This window comes from Metopolophium dirhodum, chromosome 1 (assembly GCF_019925205.1).
Source record: "Metopolophium dirhodum isolate CAU chromosome 1, ASM1992520v1, whole genome shotgun sequence".
Classification (NCBI taxonomy): domain Eukaryota; kingdom Metazoa; phylum Arthropoda; class Insecta; order Hemiptera; family Aphididae; genus Metopolophium; species Metopolophium dirhodum.
In genome coordinates, this window is record NC_083560.1 from 58,095,934 (window position 1) to 58,113,296 (window position 17,363).

A 17,363-nucleotide genomic window follows, 5' to 3' on the forward strand; every position below is an offset into this window, starting at 1 on the left:
AAAATATTGCGTTATTCTTATTATAATAATATTATACACGCAGAATTGGGCGCGTTTTAAATAAGTGTTTAAAATAAAAAAATAGTATAAATAGTACCCTTTAGTATAGTTGTCGTGTACCTATCTTGTCCTATCTTATAATTACAGTATAATATTAATTACTGTCTACTTTAAACAAACCGTTTGAAATAAGTTATTTTACTATCAACGTAATGAGCATAAACTGAATAGTTTTTCAAAATATAAAACAAATTTACATAAAAAAGGTACATCTACCAAAGTAATATTGATATTTGTTAAGGTGATAATATATTCGTTTTTAATGCTAAATAATTCAACAGTTTGATACTGGTATACTATAATGGTAGTTTATATTACAAATGAATCAAAGAGTAGTTCATCCGGTAGTAGTAATAATATTCAATTGAACTCGACAACAAAATAATTTTTAAATACTACATTTACCTTAAAAAATTGGAATCTGATGGTATGCTATTAGGCTGCTAATCAGACAAAAAAATATTTTCAAGAAATTTATTATTTGTTATATTCTGTCATCAGCACCGGTAAGCGATTTAGCGATGAGTTAAAACGTAGAGAAAAATGAGTGGTACTAAAAGATAATTAAAGATTATCGTTTATGGAACTAGGTAGTACTAATTTGACTCCAAAATATGTGATTTATTTTAACTAAATGTTTGTAACATGTAAAATATAATTTCCTAACTACCTACTTTATATTTTATAAGTAACTATATATCATATAATATTGAAAACATTTAGATATCATTTAGTACTTACTATTTCAAATAGTTTATCGAACTCATCTATTTTACATGTAAATACAAACTTTATGTTTTCTATTTTTCCCACCTCCGATTAATATTATATGCCTGCACGAATTGTAAACGTTTTATCGTTCGTACCATGGCTATAATAATCACGTCATTGTTATTGGGAGGTGTTTACTGTATATATTGTAAACACATTATAATATAATTTACGTGTCAATGATTAGAATATCCAAACGCTATTAATAAGACGCAAATTTTGTCGTCGGAATAGATTTTTTTATATTGTTTTCCTTAGAAATTAGTAATTACACATTATAAAATACAAATATTACCATATAATATATAATGTATATATATATATATATTATATATAATGTATATATATATATATTATATATAATATATAAACGTTAGTGTTGTGAATTTTACGTAAACAATTTAAAAATCTTTAAATTGAAGGGCAAAACATAGTATTACGTTCATTAACCGCACGAAAGCTTAATGCATGAATCAAAATATATAAACAACAACTGCAGCAGTGCAGCATAGGTATAATATGCAAACGTCTTGCACTCCCGCCATTGACTGGATGCAAGAATTATAGTGACGGCAAGAGACTGCTCAAGGGGCGATGTTGAAATGGGTATTCGCAGTCCCCTTATAAGTTATGATCTTTTTTTATTCCAAAATGTAAACAATTATATCCATATTATAATGCATATAATATTATGTTCACTTATACTACCCCCTAGATATCAGTCTAGGGGTACTACTAGAATACAATATTATAATTGTTGTATTACATCTGACTTTAAGTACCTACCTATGCTTTTATTCTAGTAATTATTTTTGTAGCGTATTGTGTATTCCAACATAGAATGTACATTTTCTTTTTGTAGTAAAAAAACATGAATTTTGATTTGTTTTTACTTCCATATTATATTTTTCTACACTTTCCTATTTAAGGAAATATAATTAATCATATATTTAATTAATTACATTTTGAATTTATATAATGAGTTATGACAGTATAATAATTAATAATAATTTGATGACCATTATTCAGTAGGTATTTCAATTGTAATTGTTTTATTAAAAATTATAGCACAAATTTTTTTATAAAATGAGGTCCAAAATATCATACAAATGCACGTGCCTCGGGCAGGGGCTTCGCTGGCCTTGCCTAAGGCCAACTCTGCTAATTGTACATTAATGATTACTATTAAGCCTTAAATTCAATACGTTCAAACTAAATACCGATGTTTAATTATTTGTTTTACTGCTTAAGAGGACGTTGTACCCGCATATGTTGTCTCCGTCTTACACACGGACGACATGGCAAATTTTCGTTCGCTTGTTTCAATAGCGTTCTGTTAGTTTTGATATTAGAGTGAATTTACACATTATAAAACATTTAGGTAACAACATTATCGGTGTTCTCTCGTTGGATTTTTACAATGTTTTAATTTTTAAGTAAATTATGAATACCTATGTAAAACATTAATATTTGAAAATGTTAATAATTCACTTAAAAATTAAAGTATCGTAAAAAACCAACGAGAGAACATCGATAATGTTGTTACTTAAGAGGACGTCACACCCGCATGTGTTGTCTCCGTCTTACACACGTACGATATGGACAAAACGCGTTGACGCAGTCTGAGTATAAATCACTAAATTATGGTTCTAGAGTAAAAATAGCTATTATACAATTGAATTGTGACAATATTTCTGAGGACAAGTCGTTGCGTTTTTTTCATTATACCCAATATAACGTTCATTATATCGTTTAGAAATAGAAAAAATTTCAACATTTTTAAAATATCATTAACTTTAAAAAAAAAACTCAACGCCTTGCCCTCCAAGACTCCAAAATATTGTCATCTTATAATTTTGTAATATGTGTTTTTATTCGAACACCAAAATTGAGCGAGTTTTACTCAGACTTTGTAAACACGTTTTGTCTATGCCTAACGTGTGTAAGACGAATACAACACATGCGGGCATGAAGTCCTCTTAAAAGTTTGATAATAATTCAATTCACTGTAATATCAAAACTGACAGCATCCTATTGAAACTAGTGAACGAAAATTTGCTAATATTATGCGGATAAAATGTGTAGTCTAAATCCGGTATAAGTATCCATTATAAATAGGATCCATGTATATAAATACAAAACTATGATAATGTACAATAATATTAATATTATATTTCACTAAAAATCTAGTACAGTGATATATTGACTAATTAATAATAATTATAATATAATTTAAGATGCCTATTCTCATGTCTCCACACTACTCATTTTAATAGTTAATTAAGTGATAAAATGTTATTATCAGCAGAGATCTAAGAGATTAGCGTAGCTGTCAATGGACAACAAACATAATTCTTATTCAGTGATAATATATTTTGTATTGTTACAATACACACATAACATTATGTAAATAACTGTCTATTATTATAAGAAACCTGTATAATAATATAATAGTTTATATAATAAATAGGTGACTGATGTGCATGAGTGGTCTTATCTTAACACCCTGAGTAAGCCGGTGACTTATTTTGTCAAACCAGAAAGTTATATTGAGACTCCCTAGTCTAGTAGTATATATATTAAAGAATTAGCATTAGGTATTAATTGTATTTGAGTTGAGTTTTCTTATTAAATTAATTAATTTTTATGTAAGTAATATTATTATTATTATTGTTAGTAAAGAGTTTAATTATAATTTAAAATATTATCTGTGTAGCATGTACCTACCTATAAATTCTTAACTTTGAGTTAATTTAACATTGACATTGTTTAAATACATTTTATGATGAATAGTGCAGTTTGAACAATGTGTACAGTGTACTCTAAATGCTAATAAGTAATAAATAATTATGATTAATAACACAAACCATATTTGATAAAATAAATATTACTTACAAATGTGAAATGGATTTCTATTGATATGAAATGTGTTAGGTACCATAAATAATATAAATAGTACACATTTTAGGAATTTCAAATGATTTAGTTCAAATTAGTTTAAAATTTAAAAAGTACTTAATTACTAAGACACTAAGTAGTAAATACCACATATTACTATTATGTAGAAATCAAAACAAACTCTTTTTGTCTAGGTATTTGCATAAGTGAAACTAGGCAATTTTATTAAAACCAATGATAAATATAAAAATAAAATTATAATTACAAAATAAGTTTTAAATTTAAATTTTAAATTCTATTAATTCAGTATATTATCTAGTCAGTATTAGGTAAGGCCATGGCCTGACTGGCCTGACCTGTAGTTGTGCCTATGCGATTAATAGATTTTTAAATATTGTACTATACAAGTTTATTTTATTAAGTAGTTATATTGAAGTAACACTATAATTCAAATACTTAAATATCATTGTTGAATATATAATGAGGTCGTTTAATCATTTCTCAAATATCTACAATCTACTTTATTATTATGAACTACAATATTTATGTATCAAATCAATCAATAATAAAATTATAGTTTTAAACCAAACAATAGTACATGCAACATCAGATAATTCAAATAATTCTGCTGTATAAAAATAAAAATGAATCTGTTGATGATTCTCTCAACGTATTTCGAAAATTGACAAATTGTTTATGAATCAAAATTATACTATGACATATTTATTTAGTGTTCTAAAAATTGGAGTGATATATCCAATTTCTAGTGTATTGCCAAAATGTACCTTTTTAAAGCTCTAATTAATAAAAATAATAGGTACACCATGGTCCAAAATCACTTCAAAGATTTAATAATAATTTGATGTAAATCTCATATAAAAACTGATACTGACAAGTTTATTATCGATTGACATAAGATTTTCAATTTTAAAAATAGCTGTTACTCATTAAAGTATAAAGTTACTTTTAAATACCTTCTATAATATATTGTTAATTATCAAGTATACATTATTATAACCTATCCAGTATCCACTTTATCTAGGCACCTGTTACAATTTGAAAAAAAAATAGTGGTCTGAAATCCATTTTATATTGAAAACAATATAGATTTTAGACCACTGTTTTTAAAAACAGAAGAATATTCTACTCTCTAAAAGTAACAAGACTTGCACTTTTTGTTACATACCTAAGTATAATTATAAAACAAATTGTTAATTATTTTTATAAATTTAGATAAGTACTTATACTTATATCTTTATTGTTTGTTTTATAATTAAATAGGTATATTTGTTTTAACTGTTTATAATGTTTAGGTACCTATGTAACATAATATACAAACTTTAACTACAGGTTTTAATATTATCTGTGTAAAAATCTAAAAAGTGATCCAATGACAATTACCATTTTCTTTTATAAAATATGAAATGAGTTCCAACCACCTACCTAATCTTGCCGTTTCAGTCTGGTTCATGATTGAGCCACTGGCCCAGTAATTTTAAATGGGCCCCAACGCCCCAAAAATTAACCTGCCTTAATACATTCCAATAAAACTATTTTATTTAAAGTTAAAAAATAATTTATTAGCTACTTTAAAATACTTTATTGTAATAAAACATTAAAATCAACAATGTCTTACATACTTTATTTTTTTTTAGTTGTACCTACACATAAAATAAAACTAATGTGAATACAAAATGTAATAAATATAAATAACATTAATTAAATAAATTATAAATTATAGTTCTTATAATTCATTGCTAAAAGATCCTAACATATCAATAGTTTAATTATTGTTTATTAATTAAATAGTGTCTTCTAAATTCTTCAACTAACATATAATAAATTAACGGATCCAGTTTATTGTTGGCTTATCAAAATTTTTTAAAATTTTAAGTTTTGACAGTACTCGTTCATACCTACTTGTGTATAAGAGCGTATTTGAATGCTATGCACAATGTGTTAATAAATCAGACTTTTTCATTAGTTCAAAAAATCAAAAAAATTTGTTAATGTCTAAGTCACAACTCATAAATTATTTTAATATATATATTCCCATTTGGCTATGTGTCCCCAATATTGAAAATATCCAATGATCCCATCATTCACCTGGTAACAGAGTCCGCCAGACCGACACTGCACATATTTGTATTAAGGTAGGTACCGCTATTATAGGTGCCCAAATATTTACTATCATCAAACTACTAGAGATATTATTATTATTTGGCCTGGTAAGAATAACAATTATGATACCTATCAGTTATCAGTTGTTTAGTATTTACTATTTACATAATATTATGTTTGTTTATGTGTACTGGGACATACTAGGCCATTGACTTATTGTAGAAATATTAAATTTTATTTGTCACATACTTAAATACATCATAATACTAATTAAATGTTATCATTATCATAAGAGTTGTTATTAGGTACTTATTTCTTATATAGTCATATTATTATATGCTACTAAAATAGGTACCTAGTTATACAAAAATATAATAAATTGACAAGACATTGTATTTAAGTTTGGTAACAAATTAATTTTAAAATACCTATGGTCTTTAATATAGTTATTATGCACCTAGGTACCAACTTATTCATAGCCTGATAGCAACAATTAAAAATTACTGGCACCTATTATAAGTAGATACAATTTGAACATTTATAAAAACATAATAATACCTAAGAAAATACCTCAAGTCTTTGAATAATAGTTAGAATTACGTAATGGTAACATATTAAACTGAATGAATTTACCATAATAGTTTGAATTAATGGGTTAAGGAAGCATAAAAAACTGGATGAATTTACAATAATATAGTAAACATTAGGTGCCTACATAGATAATGGCACGTAAAATGAAAATGAAAATAATAATATTTAAATGAGATTGAGCAGATGAATTTCTACAATTAAAATATGGTCATCACAGTAACAGGGAACGCTCATGGAAATGTGTGACAAACAGTACCCAACTCCCATTCCTTATGAAACGCATAACTAAGGTCTGAACGTTATAAAATATTGCTGATGTAGTGTGCAAATACACAAGCACTAAGACTCCTGACACGGATCATCGATATCATGTCATAGCGTACACACTTTCCGAAGAGTTTGACTTAGAATTCTTAAGATAGTACGTACCTACTTTGTGATGAGTACAAAACTTCTTACCTCGTTCGGTGCCGTCCATGGTCGTTCAATGGAGATTGCGGTAGCCGGATGACAGGGGCGACAGTGGCGGCCCGCTGAGTGGTACTTTGACGAGGTCCCCGGAGACAGGGGTAGTGATGTCCCGGAGTTCTTATCGGCCGTATACGGATGTAATTCAATATTGAATATTATGTGGGTATTATTATGAAGTGGAAACAATATTACTATTATTATTATTATCACTATTATTATTATTATTATTATTATTATTACTATTATTATTATTTTTATTATTATTATTGTTTTGAAGTGGACGGGGGTGGGAGAGCGGATGGCCGGACGAGCGCGCGCGCGCGCTTAGGAAAACACACACAAGAAAACAGATAACGCGTCGATGTGCCAAGGTTGATGAACTAGGTCATTGAGCGTTTTGGTCTTACGCACCCGAACACGTCTCGCGCGTCGAAAACGAAAAACGATCGATGGAAATCACAGATTTTTTTTCCCTTCTGTGTTGCGGTAAACCGAAGCGGCGGCGGCGGCGACGTCGGTGGCTGCGTCTTCGGCGGGCCCGACGACAAACGGTCCGAAAACGTAAGTCGTACGCACTCACTGGGCTGTGGGGTGAAGTGGGGAATTGGCTACGGGTGATCGTGGAGAGCGCAAGCAGTACGAGATTGTGGTGCGGTGCGGGCGGGGTGGGGGTGGCGGTTATCAATTGGTGTCGCGGCCGGAGAGACCGACCTGTCGGACGGTCGCCGCCGCCGCCGCCACCGCCGAGTGGTATGGGCGAGGTATCTTGCCGTCGGTGTTGGGGCGGGGATGGTCTGGGAGCGCGGCGGTTGCGCAATACGCGGTGTCGACGGGAAGTGTTTTACAGCAGTAGTAGTGGCTGTCGACCCGCGGCCTGACCCCGTTCCCTCCATAGTCCATACTTGAAGTAAAGCCACAACCGACAGAGTCCTATACGCCTTTAAGACTAATATAAGGATTGTCTGTATTCGTTGATGCGTCTCGGTAACCAGTCTATCCGTACAATCGTACTCGACGTTTATACTCTGTAATAATGAAACATTATAAATTATAATTTATATTGTACTATGCTATTATAGTATACCGTATATATATATATATATTATAAAGTAGTTACAGACTATATAGACTTGAGTATTTTACATGTAGATAACTATGTAAGTTGTGCTAGTGCTAGGATAACAGTTGCGCTACTCAGTGGCATATTTAGGAATTTTTCATGGAGGGGTTCAGCTAATTTTCCAAACATATCTAAGTAGGAGGTTCCGCTACTGATTGGATTTTTAGATAGGTATTTATGGGGCCAATGGGGGGGTCTGGCCCCCGTGGACCCCCCCCCCCCCCCATAAATACGCCACCACTGGCCACTGGTGCTACTCACTTACTCACTAATGTTCAACCCATACCGATATACGTATCGACGAGACTGTTTGACCGTGTGATCACGTTATATTAAGTAGGTAGTGTATTGGGAGATAGATCATCATAGACGGCATATACTCACTATTATATAGTGACCTATAATAGATAGTTACTAGAGAAGTCTAGTTTTTTTTTACGTATACTCATTTCTCTAGATTTTTGGGCGTATACTCACTTCTCTGTGTTATCAACTCTAGGAAAAAAAATCCCCAAAGCTATACCTAACCGTACTGTTGAGTACAGGCGTACAGCTGTCAAAAATAACAATTAATAACAATAAAAATATATACTATTTGAAGGATAATAATTATTACATTATTATAATATTGATAAATAGGTACATATTATATTATATGATATTGCTATATAAATATTTATTTATTTATTAACGGATAGATATAGTGATATAGTAGATATACCCTTTGGTAATAAAAATTTAAAGTACAGTAAGTTGAATCTCAATTTTACAAATATTATATACTGAAATTAAATAATATTATATTATAAATTAGGTTATTAAATTCAATTTGCTCCTAGAAATCAAAGTTGATAATAGTTGTTTTATGAATCATTTTACTGCTCCGAAAGGTGACGAGATGGATAAAAAAACATTATCATCGTAAACATGGGTTAGTAGGTACTTTTTTACTAGGATATATGTATTTGGGCCGAATGTAACTTTATACATATATTAAATATACGCTATATAGCCATATGGGGCTTGTATAGTTGTATATACAAAAAAATACCGATCGCTTCGCTCGAAATACATTTTAACTTAAACTCATAAGTCATAACTAGAGCTAGGATTTTAATGACCTAAAAACTCAAAAAATTATCAAAAAATATACTTAGATGAGCGAAAAAAATTTATTTTTAAAATAAATATTATTATTAATTATTAATTATGAACAAGATAGGTATAAATTTGACTTGTGAATGTAACCGGTTCCTGGTGTAATTATTCTAAAAATCAATAAAATCATAAATTAAAATAATTTGATGAAAAATATATCATATTTTTTTCACCTGCACACATATTATTGCATTGCACAATTAGATGATTCTTAAGATTTTCGTAGTTCATTTTGTAGATTTTGGTGTAGAACCACATAGGTACGTGTAGTATTCACTACTAATTATTAAAGCTTCTATTGTATACCTACTTATATAGTTTTGAGTTCTTTCGATGTTTAATCTTATCGGATAAATCGACAATTAATTATAATAATTTTTCAATATCAATGGACTGGAGTAGGTAATTGACTATAAGTACTAATTGGGATCATCTATATACAACCCATATTAAAAAAGCTTGAAATAAACAAAAATTAGTTTAAATACACAAATGGACGTAATATTACAAATATTACTAAAAATGACCTTAAAAATGTAATAAAATGCATTTAACACAAAAAATGTAAAAAATGCAAGTTAAAAATTACACATTCTAAATTGTTAAATCACGAAACAAATTAAGTTTTTACTTAGAACTGTATAGCACTTAAAGAAAAAAAAATGCAAAAGTCACCAAAATCCTAGCTCTAGTCATAACTATAGGGATTTATTAACTACTGGGATTTCGATGCACTTAACATTGTATTCCACAGCGCCAACTCGATTTATAATATGTACCTAACCCACCTACGTTTCATGTGTTTTTAAATCAGAATAAGAAGTTTAATTTTGCATTTTTTACAATTTTCGATTTTAATTTTTAAAGTCATTGTTTTCATATTATATCTAGCATTTTAGGGCATTTATGCCTTTACTACGCTAATCTAATAGATCTAACCTATCTAACCGAATTATGAAATTTGATATATACCCGATAACCCATGTTGGTATTTAATATTATTATTCTTTAATCTTTTTATTGATTGGTTACCTACAACGTAACAATGTTATCGGCATAACAGCTATATAGTAGGTATTATAAGTATAACCTAGAGTCTAGACACAGCGTATAATATTACACGACTAAAACTGGCAAGTCAATAGTCGTCTACTATAGTCTGTAAGTATAAATTACAACAAGTACTACGATTGTAAAGAATTTTATTGTTCTTTATAATCGTGGTATTAGCACATATAATAGATTAAAGATTTCATCTGTTCTGTGGTATACGTGTACAACTACCGAACGGCAAATACGGAATGTGCATGCATTCTTCTCTTGAGTGTCGTCTCGTTCGCACGGACTTAACGCAGTTAATTCTCAAATCAGTCGGGCAATCAATTTTGTTTTCGAAATCGATTTTATCGTTCAATCGTCCAGTCGCGCGTGATTTATACGTTGTCAACGCGGTAACCGTCAACACAGGCCAGCCAAATATATTAAAATGCACAATATCGTATTGTCCGTTGTACGTGGTTAATGGTTATAATCCTTTGTCTTTGACTGAATCCCTTCATTGTTTTGTCCAGCGCGGTTCGGTCTTCGTTCATTGGTTGTTGTCCGTGTTCACTGTTTGGCCGTTCGACCCTCAACGATCGCTTCGCATATTTTTATTTCGGTCATTATTAGCCACGTGGTTAGCGGTCGGCCAAACGAAATCTCGACGGTCAATAACGTATTAATAACGTGTCCGACATGGCAGTCGGCGACGGAGACCAGGTAAACTATGCTCACTACACCGATCGGCTGAAGAAGCCTGACGTGCTGTCCGAGCTGAAGTCTGCCGACAACAAGTTCTTGTTCGCGCGCGCACTGCTCATAGAACACGGCATGTTGCCCACGACATTGGATCGTCCTGCCGACAGCGGCGGTGTGCGTCCAGTCACCGAACAATGGAAGACGGATTTTGAGCATGGGCTCGTGCTTTCCGGGACTGGGCAGTATAAGGAAGCCGCTAAGCAGTTTTCTCGGTCCATGGTCGACGGCGAGCCGGGAACCGATAACCACGCGCTAGCCATGACTAACCGGGCAGTGGCGCTTTACCACTTGGGCCAGTTCACCCGAAGCTTGATGGACGTGCGCCAGGCCTTAAAGTCCAAGTACCCGCCCGAGATGGGGCCCGAATTGTATAAGTTTGCCGGAAAGTTATACAAAACATTGGGCCGCCGCAAGGAGGCTGAGCAGAGCTACGCTGAGTGCTTGCGAAGGTTGGACGAGTCGGGCATGACCGCTGAAGCGAAACGAAAGTTCAGGCTAGAGGTCGCCGTCGCCGTGGACAAGTGCAAGGACTGCAATCATGCCGAATCGGACTTGGACATTTCGGACGATTCGGACTTGGAAAACCCGTTTCTCAACAAGCTGGTGGGTGGCAAAAACAAGAACATTCCGGCGCTCTCGGCCTTTTTGGAACTCAAATCGTCCAAAAATATGGGACGAGGTGTTTATGCCACTCGCGACATAAACCCTGGTAATATTTATAAATTTATAAATAATTACAGGTAGGTACCCAGGCTGTGTTGGGTAGTAACGTAACGCAAATTAATAATTAAAAATATAAAAATAATGTCTGGTAACCCGAATGTAATTTAAATAACAATATTAAATGTAATGACTAGCGTAATTTTTTTACTGTTCAAAAGTAACTTACCCAACACTCATAAGCGCAACAAGGGGAGGAGGGCACGCCCCCCCCAAAAAACTTGTAATAGCCCCCGCAAAATTAATTATTAATTTGTTTCCTAAAATATTAATAAATCTTTAAAAATTAAACTGTATTTATAACTTTTTTTTTGGGGAGGAAAGTTTAAATTATCTTATTTTATTTAAACTTTTACAATTATTTTATATTACCTATGATAAATATGGTAAATATCATTAGCTGCAGTGGCGTAATTGCGGGGGGCAAGGGGGGCACTTGCACTCCCCAGAAATGTTTGTGGAGGCAAAAGTATCATTTTGCCCTTCCAAATAATCCACATTTAAAAAGTATTCTTAACAAGACTGTTGACATAATATTAAAATATTTTTTTCCTTTATAAAAGTTTATATTTATTTTAGGTTTCTCTTGTTGAATGACATTATGTTGACGTATTGTCAGTGTTATTGTTATCGCAATAATCGCATTATTCGTGACTATTATTATCCGTTATTGGTGAACATGTTATTATCTTGAAATCGCGATTATAAATACAGGAACGGCCAAACGGGAGGTTAATTTTTTGCCTCCCCCCCAGATTTTTATCCAGTTACGCCACTGATTAGCTGTATGCCTGTATTTGTTTTAAGGAAACGATTTATGTCGGTATTTTGTAAGATTATTATACATAATTTCAATAAATATGCACTGAACTAAAGTGTAGACTATAAAGACAGTGAATAGCAGAATAAAAATCCCCGGAAAAAAATCGCCGACCCTAGGAAAAATAACCCCCAGACTATGTTACTGACAACTAGGTACATAAAATTGATTGATAAATTATTTTTAAAAGCTAATTAGGGTAATTATCACATTATTAATATTTATATCAAATTATGTTATATTATACTAACTAGTAGTATGCCTACTTTTCATAAAAAAAATTAAAATATAATAAATAATTTTCAAAAATTAACAATAATATTATTTTGTTTTATATTACGATTTTAAACAACATATTATGATAATAATATTTTTAAAAGACTAGGTACCTACTACCTACATTCATTGATTATATTTATTTAATAATTATTTGGATTGTTTGACATATCGATCATTCGAAATATTTTTATTTTATTTTATAATCTTTTAAATATTGTATCTATAAGTGAAACTTGTAAAACCCAAGAAAATATTGTCCTGGGTAATTTTTACAATCGAGATGAGGTATGCCCAAGATACATTACCTTTCAGCATGGGTTAGGGAACACTGACCTTGTCAAGAACCATTGTTGACGCGGGACTCTTTTTTAATAAGCAATATTTGTTAGTCATAGAATTATGATATTAATTTATTTTTAGGAGATGTTGTGGCCATAGATGAACCTTACATTTACGGGGGATTGCTATTACATAAATCTTGTTGTCATAATTGCCAGAAATCGCCAATAGCTCCTATACCGTGTAGAAGATGTTCATTGGTAAGTTTTTTTTTAACAATCGTACTTCATAAATATACATACATTTCTATTTGGTGGTTAATTAATTTCATAATAATATGTACATGTACATATTGTTATGCATTGTAAATATTAGAAGGTACCTTAATTATCCGCTTAATTCTTAATAAAAACCATTTTAAGAAACCTCACTATTTATGATATCTTCTTTCAATTAAAAACTTCTTTATATTATTTTAATGTGCTTTAAATTAAGTCCACACATTTCTTCTGTTTTCATATCTTAAACAATATATATTAATTTACATATTTTGTACAGGTTTATTACTGCAGTGAAAATTGTTTACATAAATCAATGAAAGATGGACACAATTTGGAATGTCCAATTATTTTTTTCGTCAGATCATTGCCAGGAATAACTGATTTATATCAACTTGCTTTGAAGTGGTTGTTAAAAGACGTATCAAAAATGGGTTTGAAAAAATTTTGTTTGTTGGTAGATACATTTTCTAAATCTAAAATAGATCCTAAGACAAGGGGTTTTAATGAGAATGGGCAATATAAGTCGGATAATTTTTTAACGGCCTATTCTTTGGATAGCAGTGAAGAAGAAATGCCAATAGATGTATTGTTTTTTTTTAACTGTATTGCTGCTGAAATGTTACAGTATTTGATGTTAAGTGGATTCAAAATTGAAGAATGCTATTTAGGTATTGTAGGTACTTCTTTGGTACGCATCCTAAGTGTTTTAGATTTAAACGCTAGAAAAATAAATACCAATGCCCCAAACATGGCGTCTCTAAAAGGTCAATTATTACAAAATTATTACTATTTGACTTTTCCAATGGCAATAGCTTTGTATCCAAGTCTTGCTTTATTCAACCATTCTTGTGATCCAAATATAGAACGAAGTGGAAAATTATCTACAAAAACAAGAGTGATTAAAGCAATTCAACCGATTCTCAAAGGAAATCAGGTGACTATAGATCTTTTTTATTATTATTATAGTTGTTTTTTTTTTTTTTAGAAGATAGATTATTTCATGTCGTTGTCATAGGTGCTATTACTCTATTCAGAATAACCTTGTCCACTTTAGCACATGCAACTGAGCAGCCGTTTGACCCCTAAGTTATAATGTGTAGTTTTTTTATTTTACTATGTTTCATGTACATTTACCTTATTGTTCTGCACCAAACCCAATGCCTACGTGTATACAATTATTCGTGACAATGGTGCGATATTATTGTTTATAACGGGTACACCAGTGGCAGCACAGCAAACAGTGCTTAGTGCTCATCGTGGAACGAGAAGAGTTTTCGTCGACCGAGTGGACAAGGCTATTCTGACTAAAGTATATGCTACTATTAAGTAAAAATGTATTCCAATGCTAAATATGTACATATTTTTGGTTCTAAGGAATTTAATTATTTCATCTTTTTCTGTATAAATTGGTTGTATGGAGTACCTATTCTAAAAGTTTAAAGTACCATTCTTTATCAAATGAAAGTTAAAATACTAGTCTGTGCTTTGAATTATTTAATGGTTTAATTTATGGCCTTTACTCTTATATCACTACAGTACAACATATCTATTACTACATTTTCAGTGGCCTATCATACTCATATTTTTTATTTTAAATAATTAACTTTATATCTGATGTATATGTATTTGATTAAAATTTATACTTATTGTTAGGTACCTACTTTATTTACATTAATTCATAAATTGCTGCTATTTGTCAATTTTGTGTATTAAATTTTATAAAGTGTGTAACACTAACATAATAAATATTTGTAATAAAAATTAAATTTGTCGAAACATTTCTTTTTAAGATCATTTATCACACAATTTTTTACCATAATCTGTATATTAACATTTAATGTGTTTGTTTCATACGTTTTTATTGTTATTTTTAGTTATTCTTTAACTATGGAAGGTCAATATTGTTTGATAAGATGAAAAAAGAAAAACGACAAGAGATTTGCCGGGATAATTTCAAGTTTGAATGCTGCTGCCAGCCTTGCATAGAAAACTGGCCCCAATATGATTCCATACCAAATGGTCTTTCTGCAAAGTATGCTCTATACTTACATATTTTATTTGTAATAAACCTATTTATACTATATAACATGATTATCAATATATTTACAGAAATATCTTAAATCCTAGTATGGCAGATACTGTGATCAAGGAGTGCAAGCTATTTGAGGAATTTATAGAAAAAGTGGGCTATGATGAGTTTCATCTTCATTTAAATTATCTTTATGGCTTTATTAAGCTATTATTTACTAATGTAAAACGACCATTTGGATTGTATCATAAGTGTCTTCGCATAATAATCCATGTACATACAGAACTCAAACATCCAATTATATTTTGATCATAACAATTATTAAAATGTATATGATTTTTAGTTTATATTATCATAAGTTTTTTTTTCATTATTATAACAGTATACATTTTTATTTAATAATTTTAATTTTTTAACTATAACAAGGTAATTTTTTATTTTTTTTAACTATAACAAGGTAATTTTTTATTTTTTTTAACTATAACAAGATAATGTTTTTATTTTTTAATCATAAGATAATTTTTTTATTAAATACTAGAAACCCATATTATTAAAAGTATTATACTCAAAGAAAAAAAATAATTTTTTTTTTTTTTTTTTAAACTTTATTTTAAAACATACAATCTGTAATTTAAATTTATAATAAGCATGTATGCGGATATACATTAATTAATTTGACATGCGACGCGTGAAAAAAGAAGCCACCCAATAGCAACACTTTATAACTGAAGTTTCATAATTATTTACGTGTTTTATATTATATTCATCTTGACTTTTAGTATGTCTAAATTTGTATTACTCTATGATAGCAAATACTGTATTTTAAGTAATTTGGCATAATGTTTGCACATTAAAAATAGTCAGAAAAAACAAAACATTAAACTTATGATTAAAAAGAATTACATTTGTGCCAAATTTAAAATAAATTGGCGAGGTTAGGCAATCCCTAATCTTTAGTGTTCTAATACATTTAGGGAAATATTTTTATCAGAATAATTAAGAAGATACTAGCCTTTTAGTATTAAAAGTAAACCCAACTAGTGGCATACTTATAAGCAGTATAAAATAGTTTTTTGCATCATGCTTACTTGATTCTAGTTACACATTGTACAAGTCTTTCTTTATTATAATTATTTCAAATAACTTAATTTATTATTATGCAGAGGACAAATATCAAGTAATGTGGTAGGTGTTTAATTTTTTTTTTTTTATATAGTATAAAGCATGGTGTTATTGGCACCAAGTAATTTTGTTTTTCGAATATAAAATGTTTGATTATGAATTTTAGGGATATTTTTTTTCGATTATTCGGTCATACTGTTACTGTTTTATTTTCAATCTTGATGTTATCATATTATTTATTTGATAATTTGCTCTTCGATTTCGTAATGGAGCAGGTAATGTGCCAATAACTACCAAAAACGAATTCTTAAGGTGCCAATAACTGCATACTTTACCCTATGTTGATTTATTACATACTAACCATGCGTTTCAAGAACATATATGATTAGGGAATTATGGTATAGTTGAAGTTATTTTTCAGAAGCTATGACTACCAAAGATATTTTTGATTCTTTAGGAGTATATTTATTATTTTTGTATGATGACATTTCTATATCCTACTCAATGCCAATGAAACAATACACACTAGTATATTATCAACTTGAAATTATGATATAGTACAACCATAATAAATCATGTTGACAAATATATACCAATTAACTAAAACTCTAAAATTTAAATGTGTTAGAGAAGAGAAAATATTCAAACTAAATGGATTATTAATTGAACATATTTTTTTTCCTAAAAATAATATTAGATTAAAATTATATTGGCCACAGCCCATCAGTACACATTGTTTAGTTGAGGAGATGACTCAACCTCACAAAATGCATTGAGTATTGAGTATAATCAAATATGAAATGTTCTCAATCTCTTAAAAAGTTTGAAGAAAAAATAATACTT

General features: G+C 30.1%; 1 protein-coding gene across 1 annotated transcript; it reads left to right on the top strand.

The window, feature by feature from the left end:
* Positions 1-7,098: 7,098 nt before the first annotated feature.
* Positions 7,099-17,224, top strand: LOC132933996 (SET and MYND domain-containing protein 4-like). Its single transcript, XM_061000277.1, has 6 exons — positions 7,099-7,473; positions 10,762-11,699; positions 13,230-13,348; positions 13,647-14,303; positions 15,244-15,401; positions 15,479-17,224. The coding sequence occupies exons 2-6, from the start codon at positions 10,928-10,930 to the stop codon at positions 15,705-15,707; spliced, it is 1,935 nt and encodes a 644-aa protein (XP_060856260.1). The 5' UTR covers positions 7,099-7,473; positions 10,762-10,927; the 3' UTR covers positions 15,708-17,224.
* The last annotated feature ends 139 nt before the right edge of the window (positions 17,225-17,363 follow it).